General features: G+C 46.3%; 1 protein-coding gene across 1 annotated transcript in view; it reads left to right on the top strand.

The window, feature by feature from the left end:
• The window catches only part of NOXO1 (NADPH oxidase organizer 1), a 44,159-nt gene extending 25,067 nt beyond the window's left edge, over positions 1-19,092 (top strand). The window contains exons 2-8 of the mRNA XM_067534123.1: positions 12,068-12,148; positions 12,275-12,350; positions 12,884-13,064; positions 14,104-14,297; positions 14,783-14,896; positions 15,689-15,806; positions 16,717-19,092. Coding sequence (XP_067390224.1) covers positions 12,074-12,148; positions 12,275-12,350; positions 12,884-13,064; positions 14,104-14,297; positions 14,783-14,896; positions 15,689-15,806; positions 16,717-17,470 — 1,512 coding nt within the window. The 5' untranslated portion in view covers positions 12,068-12,073 and the 3' untranslated portion in view covers positions 17,471-19,092. The remainder of the gene's footprint in view (positions 1-12,067; positions 12,149-12,274; positions 12,351-12,883; positions 13,065-14,103; positions 14,298-14,782; positions 14,897-15,688; positions 15,807-16,716) is intronic.
• The last annotated feature ends 1,328 nt before the right edge of the window (positions 19,093-20,420 follow it).

Here is a 20,420-nt window from a genome sequence, read left to right as displayed (position 1 = left end):
ATATTATGCAGGAGGTCAGACAAGGTGATCACAGTGGTCTCTTCTGACCTTGTAATCTATGAAAGAAGCAGCCCCTTCCTGCAAGATAATCCATCACAGTGTTTACGTGGAGGCCAGTGCATATTGGGGTGGAACTTTGGTTGCTTTATTTTTTGTTTCTCAAGCAGCTCTGCAGTTTAGTGAGCGTCAAATGGATGCACACAGAGCACGAGTTCATAGTTATACACCTCCCTCTCAAGTCTCAGGGCTTTGATTTAGGAAGGTGTCAGTAACTGGGGACATGATGCAGATTACTATAAAATGAGGGGTTTTGTTTGAAAAAAGAGTTTAGGGAACATATTTCTTGGAGGAAGTAACCAGCGGGCTCCCGTTTCTGCATTGTCGGCCCCTTCCCCCAATCAGAGTGTTACCTAACCCTATAATTTAGAGCAACTGGGTTTAATGAAGGCTTGTAGCTTTGAAATGCAAGGGACCTGCCAACAATGCATCTTTTTTAAAAATCTAATCTATATCTAAAAGACAGGACATGGTGAAACTTGTTGAACAGGTTCCTGTCTTCTTAACTGCTTGTTAATTTCTGAGTGAAATGGCGATAATAATGCTTAAGGCTGTGATGAGACAATTAAATAATTGCTATCTTTATTATCTGTATATTATATTGCCTAGTGGCATGCTGTCTGAAGTGGCTCACAAATGTGAGTGCCGACCTCAGGGCAGATGGTCAGAAAACAGGGCAGATGCCCCAAGCTGGTGGTGTGTGCTATAATTAGACTTCACCAAGCCAGTAACAAACGTGAACTCTTGGGTGACTAGACCAGTCTTACCATGGAGTCACAGACAGTCCCCTTAGACTCGCCAGCCTATCTCGCCGCCCGGACAAACTGAACTTTGTGATAAAAGCTCACTTAAACCCAAAATCACACCACATCACATTTCTCCTAGTCCCAAGAGACCAATCACTTACCCGAGATCAATTGGTACTCCAGATCTTACACCAAAGACAGCGCTGGCAGCCAATTCTGTAGTAAACTAACTAAAGGTTCATTAGCTAAGAAAAGGAATGAGTTATTGAGAGGTAAAGCAGGTAAAATATATGTAGAGGTGAATCACAGTTTGTAACTCCAACGGGTAGCAGTGATGTAGTAAACTGCCAGTTTCCCAAAAGCCGTTTCAGGGTTCTCAGATTGTCTCTGGGGATGTCTGCTTTGCATCTGGTACACTTCCCTGTAAGAGTCTAACAGTTCAGAGTTGAAGGATCTTTCTTTGGATCATTCTTATATCTTCTGCTTACAGAAGACAAGCTGACAATCTTTTTACCCATGTGGGGTTTTCCTTTGATGATGGTGAGGGAGGAATGCACCTTGAGCCTCTGACCTCAGGTCATCAAGCACAGTGGCTTTAGAATTAGCACCTTTTTGGATAAAGCCCTTCATTATTAGCATTCCACAAATCTTCTTTGATGTCTGATGAGTTATTTCGTGATAGGAGTATTTACAGTGTCAGTGTTTGCTATTACATAATGACAGGACACAGATAAGTAAAAACAATGCATGTAACATCCCGTTAGTGTTATGAAGTTTAAACACCCAAAACACTTTGATCTACACTAATACAACACAAGTGCATTGATCTGAATACACTCTGACATGACCTGCTCATGGACCAGGATCCCATTGGGCTAGGCAGCCCACAAAAAGAGTTGCTGCCCGAGATAGCTCACCATGAAGTGCTTTTGGCTCCTCGGATGGAAGGTACTACGAAAAAGCAATGAATGTTTTCAGAGGGAGCAGGGGGTGCAAATGAGTGTGGCTATAGGCTACAAGAGAACGCATTAATCCTACTGCTGAATGGATGAATGGAGGATCTCAAATGGAAGTGGGGTGTGTGTTTTGGTGCAGAAGTCCTGAGGTCAGTTAGCTGGCATCTTTGACTCCAGATCCTGTGATGCACTGGGTACAAGGCTCCTGGGGGGAGTTCCCACACTTCCTAAAGAAGCATTTAATAGGGTGCTACAGAAATGTAACACTCTGGAAACCTGCTGGGCCAGTCTCTACTGACATGAATTGACTTCAGTGGCGTATTACTCATTTACCCCAGTAGAAAATGTGGTGGCCGAATAGAAAACACAGGATAACATTTTCTAAAGCACCTACGTGATGTAGGGGCGTAAGTCCTGTTGACTTTCAGCCTAAGTCAGTTAAGTATTTTTGAAAATTTTACCCAAGATCTCTAGGATTTTCTAAACTATTTGATATGGGTCTCCAGCAGGGAACTGTTGGATTCTTTCAAATGGCACAATAATACCTACAGAGACGTTATCATGGTCTGTTCAGTTGCATCGGAATTTCCAACAAAAGCAAGTGAATCATCTACAAACGCTAGTTTACAATCCTTAGGAGTTAGTCATATAGATGCTTGTGGAGACATTACCAGCAAGGAAATAGGGCAAAAGTTATTGCACTGGGAGTGGGGGGAAATAGTGTGTATTCATCACATGCAAATGATTCTCTGGCAGAAAAATGAACTCAGTAAAATTTCTGTAAATATTTGGCCTAAGGGAAAAGCTTGGTTCTACAGGGGAAAGACTTTGTTATTACATAACTTAATGGAGATATTGTCAGGCAAGAGGGAGCCTGACACAATGCCAGTATGTGGCCCCCGACCTGTGAACCCCAAGAACTGTCTGTTGTATAGGACACACACAAGTCTTTGTTCAGATATGTTCACTAACCAGCTAAGGTACAAAAACAAACACCACTTTGTTGCCTCCAGATAAAGGACTTATCTGCACACACAAGTTCCCCTTTACTTTAAATTGGCTTAGTTAAATCAGAGCAACTTGTGTGTGGTTGCTCCTATATAAGTGTTAAACCAATACATAAGCTTTACACCGGCTGGTAGTGGTTTAGTTTGTGCTCAGCTGCCTGTTTATCACAATTTGTGGCTTTAAAGTAGCTCTATAAAATCAGAGGGGAAAGTTACAAGTGGAGTCAAAGCTTTCGTCAAAATATTTCTTCATTTTTCCATCTTTATGCAACTCTCCCTGAGTTTAATAAGCATGTTTTCTCCTTTATGCTAGAGCCAGGGTGGCTAGCAGAAAGGTCTGAATGCACATGATCTAATGAGGGCAGGAGGAACTGGTTTGGCCAAAGTAAGAATGGGCTTGAACGTTAATTGGAAAGGTGAACCTTTGAGCTATGGAAAAATTTGATGCAGTAGGTGCTTGTTAAACAGGAGTGCTTAGACAATGTTTTAGCACCTAGGTGTGTTGATTTCACATGAAGTCACAAAGGACCCCCTGAATTTAACTTCTGAACCCAGGAAACATAAAAGGAAATACAAACCAATTAGATTTTGGTATGCAGCAAGGTCAGGCTTAAATCAAAGAAAATACACAGTTCTAAAGAAAGTCAAACCAGTGAATTAGTGGCAGTCAATGGCTAAGGGTTTGTTGAAGTGCTAAACCAGCTTTTGGCAGCAGTATCTTCTTCTGCAGGGGCAGAGGATATTTTTCTTTCAGTTTATTCAGCTACTTCCTTGACTAGTTCATTCAAAGCTGAGACATTGATTAGGAGTTGAAAAAGCAGTAAAACTTATTTTCCTTTTCCAATCTAAGAATAAAAATTAGGTGTGATAGGGTGAGGTCTGCTAGTCCTAAAATCTTGACAGATATGGTGGCCAGAAACAACCAGTTCAGTTCATTAACTACACGTAATACTTCCTTTGTTTATTAAATCAGTTAGCTTTAAATGTAAAACATGTTTTGGTAAACTTTTTGATAAACTCCTTTTATTTATTTATCCTAGACTTTTCAGGTAGTTTTATTTATAAAAAAATGTAAATGCTGTTTATGCATTTTAATGGAATTTTAATTTCCATCCAAATGGAGCTGGTCACAAATCAGAAGTAAAAAGGTAATTCTCTTGTAAATAAGAAATGCATCAATCACCATTTTAACATGATAAAAAAATAAGAATCTGACTAAATGCAAGTTAGGCTATTTAGAATGAGGTGGCAAAATTTGCAGATGATTCAAAACTACTCAAGATAGTTAAGTCCAAAGCAGACTGCGAAGAGTTACAAAGGGATCTCACAAAACTGGGTGTCTAGGCAACAAAATGGCAGATGAAATTCAATGTTGATAAATGCAAAGTAATGCACGTTGGAAAACATCATCCTAACTATACATATAAAATGATGTAGTCTAAATTTGCTCTTACCTCTCAAGAAAGAGATCTTGGAGTCATTGTGGATAATTTTCTGAAAACATCCACTCAATGTGCAGCGGCAGTCAAAAAAGCTAACCGAATGTTGGAAGTCATTAGGAAAGGGGTAGATAATAGGACAGAAAATATCATATTGCCTCTTTATAAATCCATGGTATACTCACATCTTGAATACTGCGTGCAGATCTAGTTGCCCCATCTAAAAAAAGATACTGAAATTGGAAAAGGTATAGAAAAGGGCAACTAAAATGATCAGGGGTATGGAAAAGCTTCCATATGAGGAGAGATTAATAAGACTGGGACTTTTCAGCTTGGAAAAAAGATGACTAAGGGGGGATATGATAGAGGTCTATAAAATCATGAGTGGTGTGGAGAAAGTAAATAAGGAAGTGTAATTTACTCCTTCTCATAACACAAAAACTAGAGGCCACCAAATGAAATTAATAGGCAACAGGTTTAAAACAAACAAAAGGAAGTACTTCTTCACACAATGCACAGTCAATCTGTGGAACTCCTTGCCAGAGGATGTTGTGAAGGCCAAGACTATAACAGGGTTCAAAAAAGAACTAGATAAATTCATGGAGGATAGGTCCGTCAATGGCTATTAGCCAGGATAGGCAGGGATTGCTGTTTGCCAGAGGCTGGGAATGGCTGACAGGATAGATCACTTGATGATGACCTGTTCTATTCATTCCCTCTGAAGCACTTGGCATTGGTCACTGTCAGAAGACCAAATACTTGGCTAGATGGACCATTGGTCTGAACCAGTATGGCCGTTCTTATGTTCTTATATAGTTGCTCAAATAAATATTTATAGATGTAGTTGTCCTTGTTAACAAAAAGAAACTCCAAATTTAGAGTGAAGGCTCTATTTAGTTACAAATCAACATTTTAATGGTTACTGTGATGGTTCTTGGGGTACCCAGGACTGAGAGTCACCTTAATATCCCTGCCTCCGGCACAAAGTAGACTTGTCAGGGATAGCTGGATGTTGGCTTCCACCTCTCCACAAATTGTTCATGCAGAAGAGATAATGAAGTACCGTAACCAGGGATGTGGTAAGAGAAGTTTGCAGTGCTGCTGCCTGGGCTGTATCAGCCTGGCAGAGTCCTGCCACAGGTGAGGAAATCCCAGACGGCAGCAGTTCCTGAAAAGCTGGCTGGATGTTTATTTTCTGAAAGGCTTTGACATATCTGTGCCTTAGCTAACCCTGCTTGATCTTCTTGCCTTCTCAGGAATGGACAGGTCATTGTTTCAGAAGGCAGGAGTGCACCCAGCAGCACAGATATTAGAGGCATATTAGTGAGGTGCTTTCCCCTGCACCTTCATTTTCTCCAGTTCCCATGAAATCCCTGTCTCCACTCTCCTCTGACCCTGCCCAGAGTCTTGGAGCTTCTACAGAGACCACGGATCTCTCATTGTGCAGTTAAACTCAGAGATAACCAGTTGCATCCTTCTACTGGCAGCCTCTGCAGGGAGGTGAAGGGCTGGATGGGGGGAGTCACACATATGGAAGCTTGTTCTGCTGCTCCCAACGCTGTACGTGTCTGGTGGATAGACAGCTGCATTCTCCAGGGCTGTCAAACCAGCACTAAGTCCACTTGCAAGAAAAGAGATTTTGTCCAGCTCCATAGCTTTGCAACTGCTGGTCCCTTGACCCATATTTAAGGCAAAGACCCAAAAGGGACTGGTGTTTAATACAACTGAGCATCCTTATTAGGCATTTCTGATGTTACGAATTGAAAACAGCAGAGGACAGGGAACCCAGCCTGTGAGGGACAGAGGCATATTTGGGACCATTGTAAAGGATGTCCCACGCAAGGCAGAACAGATGGGAGGCAAGCACAGTTCCTGTGTCAGACAGGTGAGCACAGGGACCACTGAGATATCATCTAATGTTTAGTGCTAGTGAGTGGGAAAACTAGGCATTGCAACCAACACTTGGAAAACCCCTGTAGTATGTGGACGTCGGGTGCTATGCCCGCGTTGTGACCTTATGCCATTCCAAGCTGAGGTTTCTGGCAATGCTTTTTCACGTAGCAAAGAGGCTGCTTTTGGACAAGCTCGCCATGGACATCTATCTGCGAGGAACTGACCTGAGATCACCTGTTTATTACACACAGGCTACCAAACAGCCATCACAGGGGATTCAGTGTTGATCAGATTTGACCCAGTGACATGAGGTTAGTTAGGTGAGTAATTGACACAGAATAACCATCACAGCGCTATTTGAGTGTCCTTTATCTGGCAGGCTCCTGAAGGACCGTACGAAGTGTGTATCGCACCACTGAAATTCAGCTGTATCTGGTGGATGAGGGTGACACTCATGGAGAGAAGTGCTGCACGCGATACTGTGTTCTGAACGCTGGGAACTTTTCTGAGTTGGATTCCAACAGCCACAGAGAAATTAACTATTTCATGCCACAGCTGATGGAGTTAGACGAAACCAGATACATTCCTATAGTTCTCTACTAGATGCTGGCAAAACCTCTCATTCCAGTTTACGTGAAAGCTTAAATTTCTTATATTGTTTACAGGCCCAAGGATACTTTTTAGTCAGCTCAAGGTTTTCGGTTTTTTGTTTTTTTCTTTTTAAATCAGAGCTTGTCTCTGTAGTTAACAAGTGTCTAAAACTTTCCCTTTGTTCTCTTGCAGTCAGCCTTTAGGCAGCTGGGTTTTTCATTAAGGGTGCTGATGTGTCATGTCTTATCACAAACGTCTTGTTCCAAGAGCTGCAAAGGGCAGGGTTTGATCCAGAAGATGTTGCTGGGGTGGAATTAAGCTCTCATACAGACAGCATTCCAAGTATCGGCCCCAGCCTTGCCCTGCCCAGAGTATGTACTGAGGCTGATTTCTCATGGAAGTGGATTGTGCATCTTTGGCATCTCAAAGCTGATTTGAGAATTTCTTTTTTCTGTGGGGTTTTTTGTTTTCCTCTGGGAAGTTTGAAGCAGGTCAGAGTAACACCAAAAGCAAGCCACTCTTGCGCGCACAGTGTGGGGTCCCCAAAACAGTACAGACTACTAAACAGCCTGGAGCTGAAGTGAACACGATAAACAATACCCATAGGATGTTTCTTCCTCTTTTTCTGATGTAGTTGCAAGAGGCTTATTGCAGGTTACTATCAGAAACTGACTTCAGCAGAACTATGCTGATTTATCATAGAATCATAAGGCTGGAAGTGACCTCGAGAGGTCATCTAGTCCAGTCCCCTGCACTCATAGCAGGACTAAGTCAGAACTAGACCATCCCTGGCAGGTGTTTGTCTAACCTGCTCTTAAAAATCTCCCATGATGGAGATTCCACAACCTCCGTAGGTAATTTATTCCAGTGATTAACCACCTGACAGGTAGGAAGTTTTTCCTAATGTCCAACTTAAATCTCCCTTGCTGCAGTTTAAGCCCATTGCTTCTTGTCCTGTCCTCAGAGATTCAGAAGAACAATTTTTCTCCCTCCTCCTTGTAACAACCTTTTATGTATTTGAAATCTGTCATCATGTCCCCTCTCAGTCTTCTCTTCTCCAGGCTAAACAAACCCACTTCTTTCAGTCTTGCCTCATAGGTCATGTTTTCTAGACCTTTAATCAGTTTTGTTGCTTTTCTGTGGACTTTCTCCGATTTGTCCACATCTTTCCAGAAATGTGGAGCCCAGAACTGGACACAATATTCCAGCTGAGGCCTAATCAGCGCAGAGTAGAGAGGAAGAATTACATCTCGCGTCTTGCTCACAACACTCCTGCTAATACATCCCAGAATCATGTTTGCTTTTTTTTTGCAACAGCATTACACTGTTGACTCATATTTATCTTGTGGTCCACTATGACCCTCAGATCCCTTTCCTCAGGACTCCTTCCTAGGGAGTCATTTCCCATTTTGTTTGTGTGCAACTGATTGTTCCTTCCTAAGTGGAGCACTTTGCATTTGTCCTTATTGAATTTCATCCTATTTACCTCAGACCAATTCTCCAGTTTGTCCAGATCATTCTGAATTATAATCCTGTCCTCCAAAGCACTTGTAACCCCTCCCAGCTTGGTATCGTCTGCAAACTTAATAAGTGTGCTCTCTGTGCCATTATCTAAATCACTGAGTGTGGCTGGGAGGGGAATACAATGTTCTCTGCTCTTCATATCGCCACATCCCCTCCCATTACTCTCCTGTAGCTTCCTAGCCTGGTTCCTGGGCATGTGAAATCTCGGACACTCTGAGCTCCCTTGGGCCTGGCGCATCATTGTTGCATTGTTAAGTCCTCGGACATGTCAGCCTGTGGGTGCTAGATGCTGTGGTTTCTCTGCAAAGGGAGGCGCTGGCAGCAGCTCCGCACCCCAGCCCATTTCTACCCCTGAATATCTAGCAGGAGGGGCCCAGGTGCGGGCAGAGCTCTCAGATTCCAAGCCAGCACAGGCAGCTGCAACAGCCATCCCCTTTGAAGTGAGGACTGCTGGCTTCCTGTAGCTGGAAAGCAGACAGCATCCTGAGCCAAGCCCTGCTCTCTGTCCCTTCCCTCCAACTGTCTGCATGCACAGACCAGGCACAGAAAGCCCTGAAGGGGTCGGGGAGCGGCTCTTGGCCAGTCTCAGCTATGAGGATGTATCTCTGTCTTCAGAGAAACCACAGGGCCAAATCCAGGCACGCAGCCCTGCTGGAAAGGATACGCCCTGGGGATCTCCACAGAGGAAGAGGGTGAGGAATCTTCCCACCCAGGCTGTGGCTTGGAAGCAAAGCTGCTCAATGGATGTCACTCCAGTACTTCCAAGGGGGAGAACGGAGACCCAAACAGCTGGAAGTAGGATGCACAGTGATATCACATGAGGCAGCGCTCCCTCATGCACCACGGCTGCAGCCTACCTGCTTAAGGTTCCCGAATCCTGCCCTGCCATTTCTGTATTGGAACCGTGCTGGTACCACTGGTTCAAGGTGTACACATGACAGGGGAGGACTTGGCCCAAACACATTAATCCAGTGTGTACTGCCTATTTGTCTAAAAATTCTCTATTTTTCCAGCCATCCCTGACAAACCCTGTTGTGTTCCTGCTGGGGTTACTTGGCCACTGCCTCCAGGGGAAGCAAGATCAAGGGGGCTCTTTCCACAAGAGGAAAATCTATCCTCTCATGACCTGTGATTGGGTTTAAAAAATTCCATGGAACTGGAAGGAACAAAAGGAAAGGAGGGAGGAGAAGCCCCTCAGCCTCCTGATTTCGCTCTGATGCACAGACCCAGCCAAAGTATATTTGCCCGACAAGTCAACAGCTTCCAACCAGGTTGGATCAGAAAAGATAAAAGAAAGAAGTTTGACCCCAGGCTGGTGCTCCTCAGCCAATTCGGAGCCCGAGGCAGGTGAGAGCTAAGTAAATCCTGGCAGGCCCAAACTTTAGAGCTGTATTTGCCTAGTTGCCGCAGAGGCAGCTGGGACATAGGTCACCTCTTCTAAGAACAGATCGGCTGCTTAGATTTCTTTTGTCCCATTTTACCCTGCGAGTGCCTCAGACAATGCAGAATCCATTCAGAAACCTTTCCCTGCAGGGTGACAGGAGTTGAGTTATGGGGCTTTTCACCTCTCATTCACAAGCTGTACTCTGGCCCTGGGTCATTGGAGGCTGAAAATCCTTCCCCTTTCCTGTTGGGTGGCCTCTGTGATGGGAACTGGCCATATGGTATCTTGGTTCACGGCTTGCTGAACGTGTGATTACATCACAGCCCTAAATTGGTCTTCTTGCTGGGAAGAGACGATGACCCTCATGCTTATGTCATGACTACGGGGCGAGCTGCACGTCTGTCCCCATTCTGGTCTCTCTCAAGGCACCCTTCAGGTGTTTTGGCCTCTTGCCCTTCCCTGGCCCCAGGTGGGGTCTCACCTTTCTTCCACTGTCAGCCCAGAAGCTGGGAGCTCTACTCTGTGTACGGCAACTGCTTGTCACCCTGCAGCTCGAACTGAGCCAGGCCCTCTCCATTTCCTCCCTTTGGGAACCTGAGCTCAGGGGTAGCAGCCAGCAGCCTCCTTGAAACCAAGTGTTTTTATTTAGCAGTTGGAATAAAGCATCAGAGAGAGAGGATTTTCAAACAAAATCCAGCGGACACACGCTGTGTCTCATCTAATCCTATGCTGTGCTGCAAGCTAAGTGCTAGGCTTTCCTTGTAAGTCACAGGAGTAGAGCAGGACCAACTCAGTGAGCCTGGAACCTCCTGTGCATCTGGGGAGCAAGTGGAAGTTTTGAAATGGGAGGGATGGGAATCACAGCCCCAGGAGATGGTCGGATAGCACCGGTGAACTCTCCAGACCCAAGCTGGACAACCTGGACTTGATCTGTGTCCACACTACAGCAAGCCTGGACTCTGACACATATCACAGTGGAACTCAGGCTCTGACTCACCCGCCTCCCGGGGTCCAGGAGCCTACATCAAGAGGGGTTACTGGCCCGCGTCAAACTAATTTCTTTGTGGAGGGAATGGGAGCTTGGGCTTGAACCTGAGTCTGAGCCTGGGCTTAGTGTGTGGTGTAGACATACCCTGTGGGACTCTGTCTAGTTCCTCTGGTGCAAGTTGCAGGTGGCTGCCGCCTGGCTACCAGCCCGGGAGGTGGTCGACTGCCATCCAATCTGAGCTGGGGCAGAGGAGGTTTCCGTGCCAGCTGGGACCCAGGGATGTGAGCAGGCGGCTGTTGCCCGTCTTCAAGCCGGGGGGCTGGAGGCTGTCCCTCGGTTTGGAGCTGGGATGCGGGTGGCTGCCACCCAGCTGCGAGCCTAGCTCGCGAGACTCAGGAGGCTGCCACTGGGCTCCCACCTGGGAGCTGGGACCCGGCGGGAAGCGGGGAGCTGCTGCCCGCCTCCCCCAGAAGCTAGCGACTGCTGCCTGCCTGCTAGCTGGGAGCTGGGACTGGGTGGGAAGTGGGCAGCTGCCGCCCGCCTCCCCTTCACTCAGTTTTTCTGTAGGTACCCCCTGCCTGTGTCTCGCGTACCCCCAGGGGAACATGTACCACAGGTTGAGAAACTATGCTCTAAAGCAAAGAGCCAGACAACGTAACGGAAGCTTCCCCCAGTACCTGAGACTTCACTCTCCAATATTGGCAGCCCTTTGTACTTGCTTCTCAAGGGAGCAGCCTACAGTGCTGTCAGTCCAGAGGCAGGTAGAAATTGGCAGATCCTGGAATTTCTGGCCCTCGTACATTTCTGGGTGGAGCAGGAAACAAAAATTGGTTGTTTAGCTTCAATCTGACTGGCCGGAGCAGCCTGGGCCCCTCCCTCCCGATCCTGAATATTTAGTCTGCAGAAGGCAGGTACCACAGCAGACTCTGCGGTGCTTGCGCCGGTGTGTAGCGAGGACAGCATCGGCCTGCAGGAGAGATGAATTGTAGTAGGTACCCTGTGGACCTGAAAGCGGTTGGCTTGATGCAGTGCAAAAAGCAAAAGGTACTTTGATCTGAGTCTCTTTCCTGTGAATATATTTACCACTGCAGATTAGGAAGCTGTAGAGATTTTTCATTTACAACTAAAGGGTCCTGTTTGCTCTTCCTGGCAATAGTTATCAGCGAGGACAGGAGAATCTAACCTTTTTCAGAACCATATATTAATAGAATGGTTGTCTCTTGGCTTCCCTGCCTGTCCATTTGTGAGTGCATGTATTCCCTCCAGCTCCTACAGCGATTGCTGGAGAAGTAACTCTAGGAAAGAATTTAGCTTTTTTTTAAAATGTGGCTTAGCAGCTGGAAACCAGGAGAAGCCAGTACCCTTATGTCTGGCCAGTTCTCTGCAGACCCCCAGCAAGTTCTCTGTACACCACCAGTTTGGAAACCTCAAACCTCGGCTAGAATGGCTAACCCCTATTTTATTCCCCTTTTTTTTTTCCAGAAATACATGATGGCTGTCTTCTGGTCAGACCGAAACAACATTCTCATCTACAGGACGTTTGAAGAGTTTAAGAAATTCCATGTAAGTTAACAAGCTCTTGGAGATGGTTTCCATACTAGTCTGATTTTTTTGCTGCCGTTACCGGGAGGTGGGAACACCATTGCTCATTCTCTTTCTCTCCTTTCTTGCTCTCTGGGGGTCATTCAGAAAGTACTGAAGAGAAAATTCCCCATAGAAGGTGGTTTACTGAAGAAATCTGATCGGAGCATTCCAAAGTTTAAAGGTAAGGGATTTATTAAACTGAGGAGAGGGGAAGGAAGACCAGCAAAAATGACTGATGGGGTTGGAGGAAGTCACTGACAGGGAAAAGGGACTAGAGGTCAGTCACCGGAGCAGAATCTCAGCCAGTGTACATCAGCAAAACTCTGCTGGCTGCATCTGTGCTGATTTGCCCCAGTGCAGAATCTGGCCTATTTTTGTTTTAAACAAACAAACAAACAAAAAAAATCACCTTTTTTTTGAAAAAAAGGAATGCATTTGATAATGAATTTTCTAGTTTAAATATCAACCCAACCCCTTTACAAGGTGAGACAGTGCAGTGTTCATATGTAAGGTTTGATACAAAATAGCACAAATCCCAAGGCACAAGGTGAGGAGAGAGACAGCAATATTTCCAGCAATTGATCCTGGCTCTCTGTATGAAGTATCATACTGAGATTGGACGTAGAGGAAATGTGTTGGCAGAAGATACTGTACACAAGACAGCAGCACATTATAGTCACTTACTGACAATGTTTTGCTTCTGTCACTTCAAAGATGCAAAACTGATGCAGAGAAAGAACAGGAATTTGAGCAGGTCACTGGAGAGATTGAAACTGCTGGAGACTTACTCCCAGGAGCTGTTGAAAACAGATGCTAAAATCTCCCAGAGCGAAGATGTGATCCAGTTTTTCAAAGCGCAAACCCAAGACCTAGATCCTTCCTTTCCAGAAAACAGGTACCGAATAATTACACTTCCCTGGCTTTTAACATATCTGTTTCATAAATGGTGGGAAGGGAAATTTCAATACAAACGATGGAGAAAAAATTACGATTTTTTTTCCTGGAAAATGTTTTCCATTTTGTGATCCACTCTGAATGAATTAGAAATGCAGAAGGACTGAAGTGCCAGTGCATGATAAAAACACGGATAAGCTTTCCATAATACTTTCCCCTGTTGTCTTTGCATCTTGATCCCTTTTTCCATTCTCTCACTCACTTTTTCAGGACACAGAGCTTTGCATTTTCTTGATATTGCTGGTTTTACTCAGACCACTGCCATATTTGTGCAGCAGAGCAGAAACTAAAAATCAGCCAATATTTTCCTTAGTAATAATGTGTCTCAGCAATACGTGATCTGCTTCCTTGCCTGAGATTCTGTACAAGCAACTGCTTTTCAAATCTAGAGAACAAGCTCATTTGAAAGCATGGTTTTTAATTGGCAAATAGCAAAACAATAATTATGAACATATTAGAAATGAGGCAGTTTTTAGTCTAGATCAAAGCACACTCAGAAACAAAGCGAATTTCAGGGGTTTGATGTGTTGCTTAATGCAAAATGGATGGCCTGAGTTAACTACATTTTTGCAAACAGACAGAAAGCAAACACGCAGGCTAACAATTCAGAAGGGTCATTACAAACCCCTGCAAGGAGTGTGGGCTAGTGGTAAGGGAAGGAGTATGGGAGCCAGGGACTTCTAAGGTTTATTCCCAACTCTGCCACTGTTTCACTGGGTGACTTTGAGCATCTCTCTCAAACTCTCTGTGCCCCAATATCCCATCTGTGAAATGGCCATAAGAACTTATGTGGGAGGAGAGCTATGTGTGGGAATGTTTGCTGAGTGCTTTGAGATGCTATGGACTTAAACAATGCCTACCCCTTGTCCTGGTCTTCAGAATCGAGGTGAATTTCACCCAAAGCACGTTCCTGAAATGGGTCCTAAATGCAGTCTGCCTCCTGGCTTTAGAACACATCAGTATCAAACTTTACTTTCCAGTGTGATAATTATGCCGTCAGAAATGGGAGATGGAAAGAAAGAACAGCCCAAGCAGCAGAATCCCTCTATTACTCCGCCGGTTGTGTCCCAGCGCTACAGCTGCATAGAAGCCTATGAAACCAAAGACACAAAGAACAGACCCTTCAAAGTTGCCAAGAAGGAAATTGTCGACGTGTTGATCAAGGACATGACAGGTACGTCTTGTATGGACGGTCCATTCTCTGTTTTCGGATGTGAGTTCTAGAGATTTTTAGACTGGTTCACGGCTTGACCAAAAATGTGTGTTTTGTAATATGGGGTGTGCATGTGCTGAATGGTATAACGTACCTTGTATAGGATTGTAAGTATTTTATCAAGAACAAACGAAGTGGGGTTTTCCTGTTGGCGGAGCAAGGAGAGGGAGTGTCAGGATTCCTGGGTTCTATTCCTAATCTTGGGAGAGCACGAGTTGGGGACTCCAGGACCCTGACTCCCAGTGCTCCCCCGTTTATAGAAACAGTGACACGTGTTGGGCAACTTTCTACAGAGGCTGCTGCCCTCTCCTCTATAATACTTAACACAGGGGCTGTGAACGGTTGAGAAGCACCTTGACAGCGGTGTCCAAGTGCAGTGTATTGTATTAGTAATTATTATTAAAAGTGCCTCTGTGTTACATGCTCTCTCCTGCTGTTTGCTGCAGGGTGGTGGCTGGTGGAGAACAAGGATAAGCAAATAGCCTGGTTCCCAGCTCCTTATCTGGAGGAGAGAGTAATGGGGGAGGAGAGTCCGAATGCCAGAGAACTGGACGATGAGGGTGAGTCTGTTTATTCCTCACTGTGACTCTGAGCTTTTCATTGCCATTGGCTTGGTTGCGTGTCACTAGGGTTATATTTCCTCCCTAAAAGTAGGTCCTGCAAAAAATAAATGTTTGCTTTTCCTTCTGAGCTGAAACATCTCAGAGAGGAGGCCTGAGCTGGTGGTTAATGTTCAGGGCTGGGACTTGCAAGACCTGGGTTCCAGGGCCAGCTCTGCCACTGACTTGTTGTGTGACCTTGGGCAAGTCACTAATAGGGATGTTGTCAATTCCAAGATCACTCTCATCTGAACATGTTGACCTGTTATTACATGTGGCCCTGGAACAACTGTTTTTCCCAATTTGTTTCCTTTGTGCTTTTGACAACAGTGGTTACTCCGTGGGTCAGTCAGCTGGTCATTGTCCTGAACACACAGTTGGTAATGGGACTTGGAACCAGGGACCTGAAACTCCTTTTAACTTGTGTAAGACTGACTAGGTTTTGAGTTGACATGGTCCCTCTTAACCTCCAGGCCTCGGTTCCTCCATCTGTTATAGTTACCCGCTGCGTAGGGGCTTTGTGAGGCTCCATTCACTTATGGGTGAAATTCACCCTTGTCCAGAGGGCCAGTCTAAAGTGGTGCCTAGACATTGGGCTGGCCCCTCTGCCTGGGGCGAATGACCCCCAATGGCTGTAAGTTCTGCTGCCCGGATGGCAGGCAGTCCAGAATGGAGTTCCAACCTCTCGTTCCCACACTCTACCTAGGGCTCTTTATCTGCGAAGCAGAAATGATCCCTTTCTCTTTCCTCCAGGGACTCTGTATTATGCTGTGCGGGCCTACAAGTCTCAGAAGGCAGATGAGCTCTCTCTGAATGTCGGGGTGGTTGTGGAGGTGCTAGAGAAATCTGACAATGGCTGGTGGCTTGTCTGGTAAGGAGGTTCTCTTCCCCCATCCCCCTTCTGAGTCCACGCTCCATGAGAGAGCCAGTTCACAGCAGCTCATCCCTTCCCAGCCCTCAGGAGTGCGTGCAGGGACCTATTAGCCTCTGGCAGGGACCCTGACTATTTTAGAGGACTCTTCCACCCAGGCAGGGATCTTTCCCCTTCCTTTATGTCTGACACACAGTAATGGGCTGGAATCCCTTGGAGGAGTGGGGGTGTCCAGGGACTGAAGGACTGCACTTGGGGCATGGCTAGCTCTGCGCTGGGGCACCCGTCCAGTGCTGCTTTGGAGGAAAGAGCATCTCCTACTGGGAGAATTAAGAATTCTGAATGTAACTGCCTGGGTGAATTTCATCTCCCCCGCCCCCAACCCCTGAGTGAACAGACTGTGTGTGGGGAAGTAATTGGAGACTGGGGTGGAATTCATGCCTATGGGGTGGGATGGCAGCCATCAACCCCTGCACACAGTACACAGCTGTCCCAGCTGCAGAATCTGTGTGGCCACTGGCAAAACCCCAATGTCCCCTCTATGCTTGTCTGCTCAGAGCTGGCATGGACCCCCCCACTGCAGGGCCCCTCCCCTTGGGATGGATTCACCCCCCAAAGTCTCTATTTGAGGACACCACTCTACACTTCCCCTGGGGTCTCATCTCTCACCTTGTCTCTCTTGGCGTCACCCATTCTGAGGTCGCTCCTTGTCTTCCCTTTGCCCTACACAGCAGCCCCCCAAAGTTCTGTCCCTGCCTCCCAGGTCTGGTGTAGGTGGCTGGTACCCACTGGCTGCATTTCCTAGAGATGAGCGTGTCCGCAGGGACACTTGTCTTCTCCCAGACGGGGCCGGACCTGGGGTGCAGCTGCCCTTTTCCTTAAGCGTTGCTTTCCCTTGCCTTTCTCCCAGGTACAATAAGCGTATTGGCTACATCCCCGCCATGTTCCTCCAGCCTTATAAGAACCCCCACAGCAAGTTCCACACGATTGTAAACACGGGCCTCTGCGTCTCCACCCCTAACCTGCTGCAGGCTGCCAGCTCTTCCAGCTGGAGTTCCCTGCCACAGCGCAAGACGCAAGAAGGGGACATGCCCCAAACTCACTCAACAAACGAGAGGACCATAAAGAGCAGGGATCCTCTGAGCAGAACGAGATCGAGATCGCTGAGCGGCCCACTGACCGGGCTGGAGAGTGCAGCCAGCTCCAGCCTAACTTCAGAACTAGACAGTTTGTCTGTGAGTTCAGGGAGCGGGAGCGAACACTGCTTCAACCAGGAATGGAAGCCAGGCTCGTCAGGGTCTTTGCCTGAAGTCGAGCAGCATGGGACTGGCCTCCCACAGGTGATCCCAGCTCAAGTCTCTGCCAGTCCAGGCAGAAAAGCTCCTCCCCTCAGCAGCAAGGATAGGAATGATTCTGGCTTTGATGAGGAGTCTCCAAGTGGCTCAGATTCTTTCCTTCACAGCCCAGACTCTGCTGCCAACCTCCCCAAGGTGCCCGTGCGACCCGCCGTCCACGAAATCCTCCAGAAATGCAGCACCGTGACCAAGAGAGCAGTGCAGAGATCTGCAGCCAGGCCCAACCTGCAATCCTCACCTCACCTCCATCATGGAGGGGAAACGTCTGCAAAGCTGACTAATGCTCCCGGGCACGAGCGCCTCAAGTGAGATTCCATTAGCGCCCTGAGCCTGCGAGGGAGGCTGCAGTGGCTGAAATTCAGACATTATCCTTGCTCAGCCATCATTTAATTGCCATAGTGGGAGACTGATGAAGGAAGATCAGTGCTTGTGATCGTCTTGTGCTAAGCTGACAGACTCGGCCTTTGACTCCCGGCTGGAAGATGCTGTTGCGCGGTTGCTTGGCGGGCTGGTTTGCATTAATGCACTAGTCTTGCTGTTCACAGGAAAAACTGGAGCCGGGAATACTGCAGCATTCTTTCTGCTGGCGATGCTGCACCGGATCCGCAGCTGGCGTAAATGGGATCATTCCATTGATTGCAGTAGAGATGTTTACACCAGCTGAGGCTTTGGTCTACTCTCAATGGTTAAGAGGCTAAACCAATCCCAGCCATAGAATCCTAGGACTGGAAGGGACTTCGAGTGGTCTTCAAGTCCAGTGCCCTGCACTCAAGGCAGGACTAAGTCATATCTAGACCATCCCTGACAGGTGATTGTCTAGCCTGCTCTTAAAAATCTCCAATGACGGAGATTCCACAACCTCCCTAGGCAATTTATTCCAGTGCTGAACTACCCTGACAGTCAGGACAGTTTTTCCTAATGTCCAACCTAAACCTCCCTGGCTGCAATTTAAGCCCATTGCTTCTTGTCCTATCCTCAGAGGTTAACAAGAATGATTTTTCTCCCTCCTCATAACTTTTTATGTACTTGAAAACTGTTATCATGCCCCCCCTCCGTCATCTCTTCTCCAGCCATCTACCTAAGGATTGATTGACCCCATTACTGCAGTGTGAAAGGAACTGAGGCCCAGAGAGGCTAAGTGATTGGCTCAGTCATGCAGGGAATTGACCCTTCAGGAGACAGGTCCCTTGCAGCGTTAGAAGGTTCTTTCTCCACCACTGTAAACACTCAGACAACTGTTGGATGAAACAATCACATTTGGAGAGAGGAGAGGGAGTTCTCTAATCCAGACTCTCTTTTGTTTACTTTGATAGAGCCAAGTGAATAATGCATGGGACTCATTTATTCCAACTGTCTGGTCCTCCTTTGCGTCCCCAAATTGACCTGCGAGCAGTTTGCAACGTTGTTGAATCATGAATGAATTCAACACTGTCAAATCATTTCTATGAATGACGCTGGATCTGCAGATTGGCAACCAAAACTGAGAATTCAAGCTGTTGGTCAGCTTTAATTGAATGCTTTATCCTTCCAAGGCAGGTCCCTAGGGGTGTGGGAGCGCAAGTCCTGTTGTATCACTTGTTATCTGAGTGGATGACAGTAATTCTTTGGAGCAGATCTCTAGGGTGAATTTTCCCCTTATCAGCTAAATGTTGACCGCCAATGAAGATTCTCTAATATAAGCTAAATTCACCCCTTTACACAACCTGTAAACTCACTCGCTAAAATGCTTATGGAAAAAATCTATTTTTAATCCAAAGTGCTTTAAGATATCCACCCCACAGTAATTTAATTACCCTTCCATAAATCTCTTATTCTGACTTTGAGACATGCCTGTGATCACTATGAATCAAGCTGGTTTGTTCAGCTTGCAAGATATGGTTCTAAATTGTATGTATGCATGCCTCGGTTGGGATTAAACATGATAGAACGTCTCTCTCTCTCGCTCTCTGAAAAACCTGAGTTTATTTTACAGTTCAAGAGTCTGTTACTTTAGGAATGACAATTTGGCAGCAATCCAAGGTTTCTAGGGTGATGGGCACAGCCTAGGAACCTGGGGCAGATCCCCAACTGCTGTGGATGATCAGAGCTCCATAGAATTGAGCTCCCATCATCTGCGGATCTGCCTCCCGGCTCGTACAGAAACATTTTAAAAGGATGAAGCATCTTGGGGATGTGCAGGGAATATGTCATCTAGGAACACAGAATTACAGGCAGAGAAACTACGTGAAAAGAACATTAAGGTTGCAAAGTCAAACACGGAAAAGTTAGGAACTGTCTGAATCAGGCTTGCCTGTGCAAAGAAAGATTTCCGCACTCTGACACAGCCTGGGGTAACAGCCAAACATCTGCCTCAGGACGGAGGGTTGGAACTTCAACCTCTGCCTCCTTATTTCTTTAACAGCCCTTCCTCAAGAATCATGTGACTGCTCATTTCACATCCCTGCAGGGCTGCAGTACATTGTCTCCTGGCTGCCCTGGGGCAGTTAGCAGTTTGTTTTCTTAGGCTTTGCTTTCTTTCTGGATAAAATGGGAAGTACTTGCTGTTTATTTTGAAACCCCCTAACCGTCCTAATCCACTCCCCAGTCGCTGGCCCCTGTTGAATCACTTACTGCAAAATATCTCAGCTAGGGTGACCAGATAGCAAGTGTGAGAAATCGGGGGGGGGGTATGAGGCGCCTATATAAGACAAAGCCCTGGATATAGGGATTGTCCCTATAAAATTGGGATCCGCTCTCATGGAAATACAGTTGATCAAGGAAAAAATAGGCTTGCAGTTCTGCTGGTTACATGCTCCTTTCTGCTGTTAGCTGCTGGAGGAGGAGGTAAGTGAGGACAGTCACAGAAGAGGGGGAGTTTCAGTGCAAGAGTTCCCATTTGATTTCTGCCGTATCTGTCCCGTTGCTGCCTTTGTGGTGCATATCCAGATTGCATGCAGCACTGTGACCCCAAAGTTCTCAACGCACTTGAAACAGGCCTGCTGAGTGTCATCATCATTTTACAGACCAAGGAAACTGAGGCACAAAGAGGCTGGCTAAGTGCCAGCGCTGGGGCTAGAACTCAGGCCTCTTGACTTGGCCTGAACTTAAAATAAAAATGACTCACTTTCCAGTAGGCTTTGGCAGTAATCGGCAGAGCCCTCCCAATCAGACGTCTGCAGAGAGGATTTTCAAACATTTCAGACTCTGAAGAGATGTGCTTGAAAACACATTCATGTGAAAAAGAGTTCTTGGCACCATGAACCTGACCAGCACCATTACA

Source organism: Emydura macquarii, unplaced genomic scaffold, assembly GCF_026122565.2.
Source record: "Emydura macquarii macquarii isolate MOO-44397 ecotype Brisbane River unplaced genomic scaffold, CSIRO-AGI_Emac_v2 contig_3390, whole genome shotgun sequence".
Taxonomy (NCBI): Eukaryota; Metazoa; Chordata; order Testudines; family Chelidae; genus Emydura; species Emydura macquarii.
The sequence above is the reverse complement of the archived record's forward strand: the minus strand, read 5'-3'. Positions and strand labels throughout refer to the sequence as shown.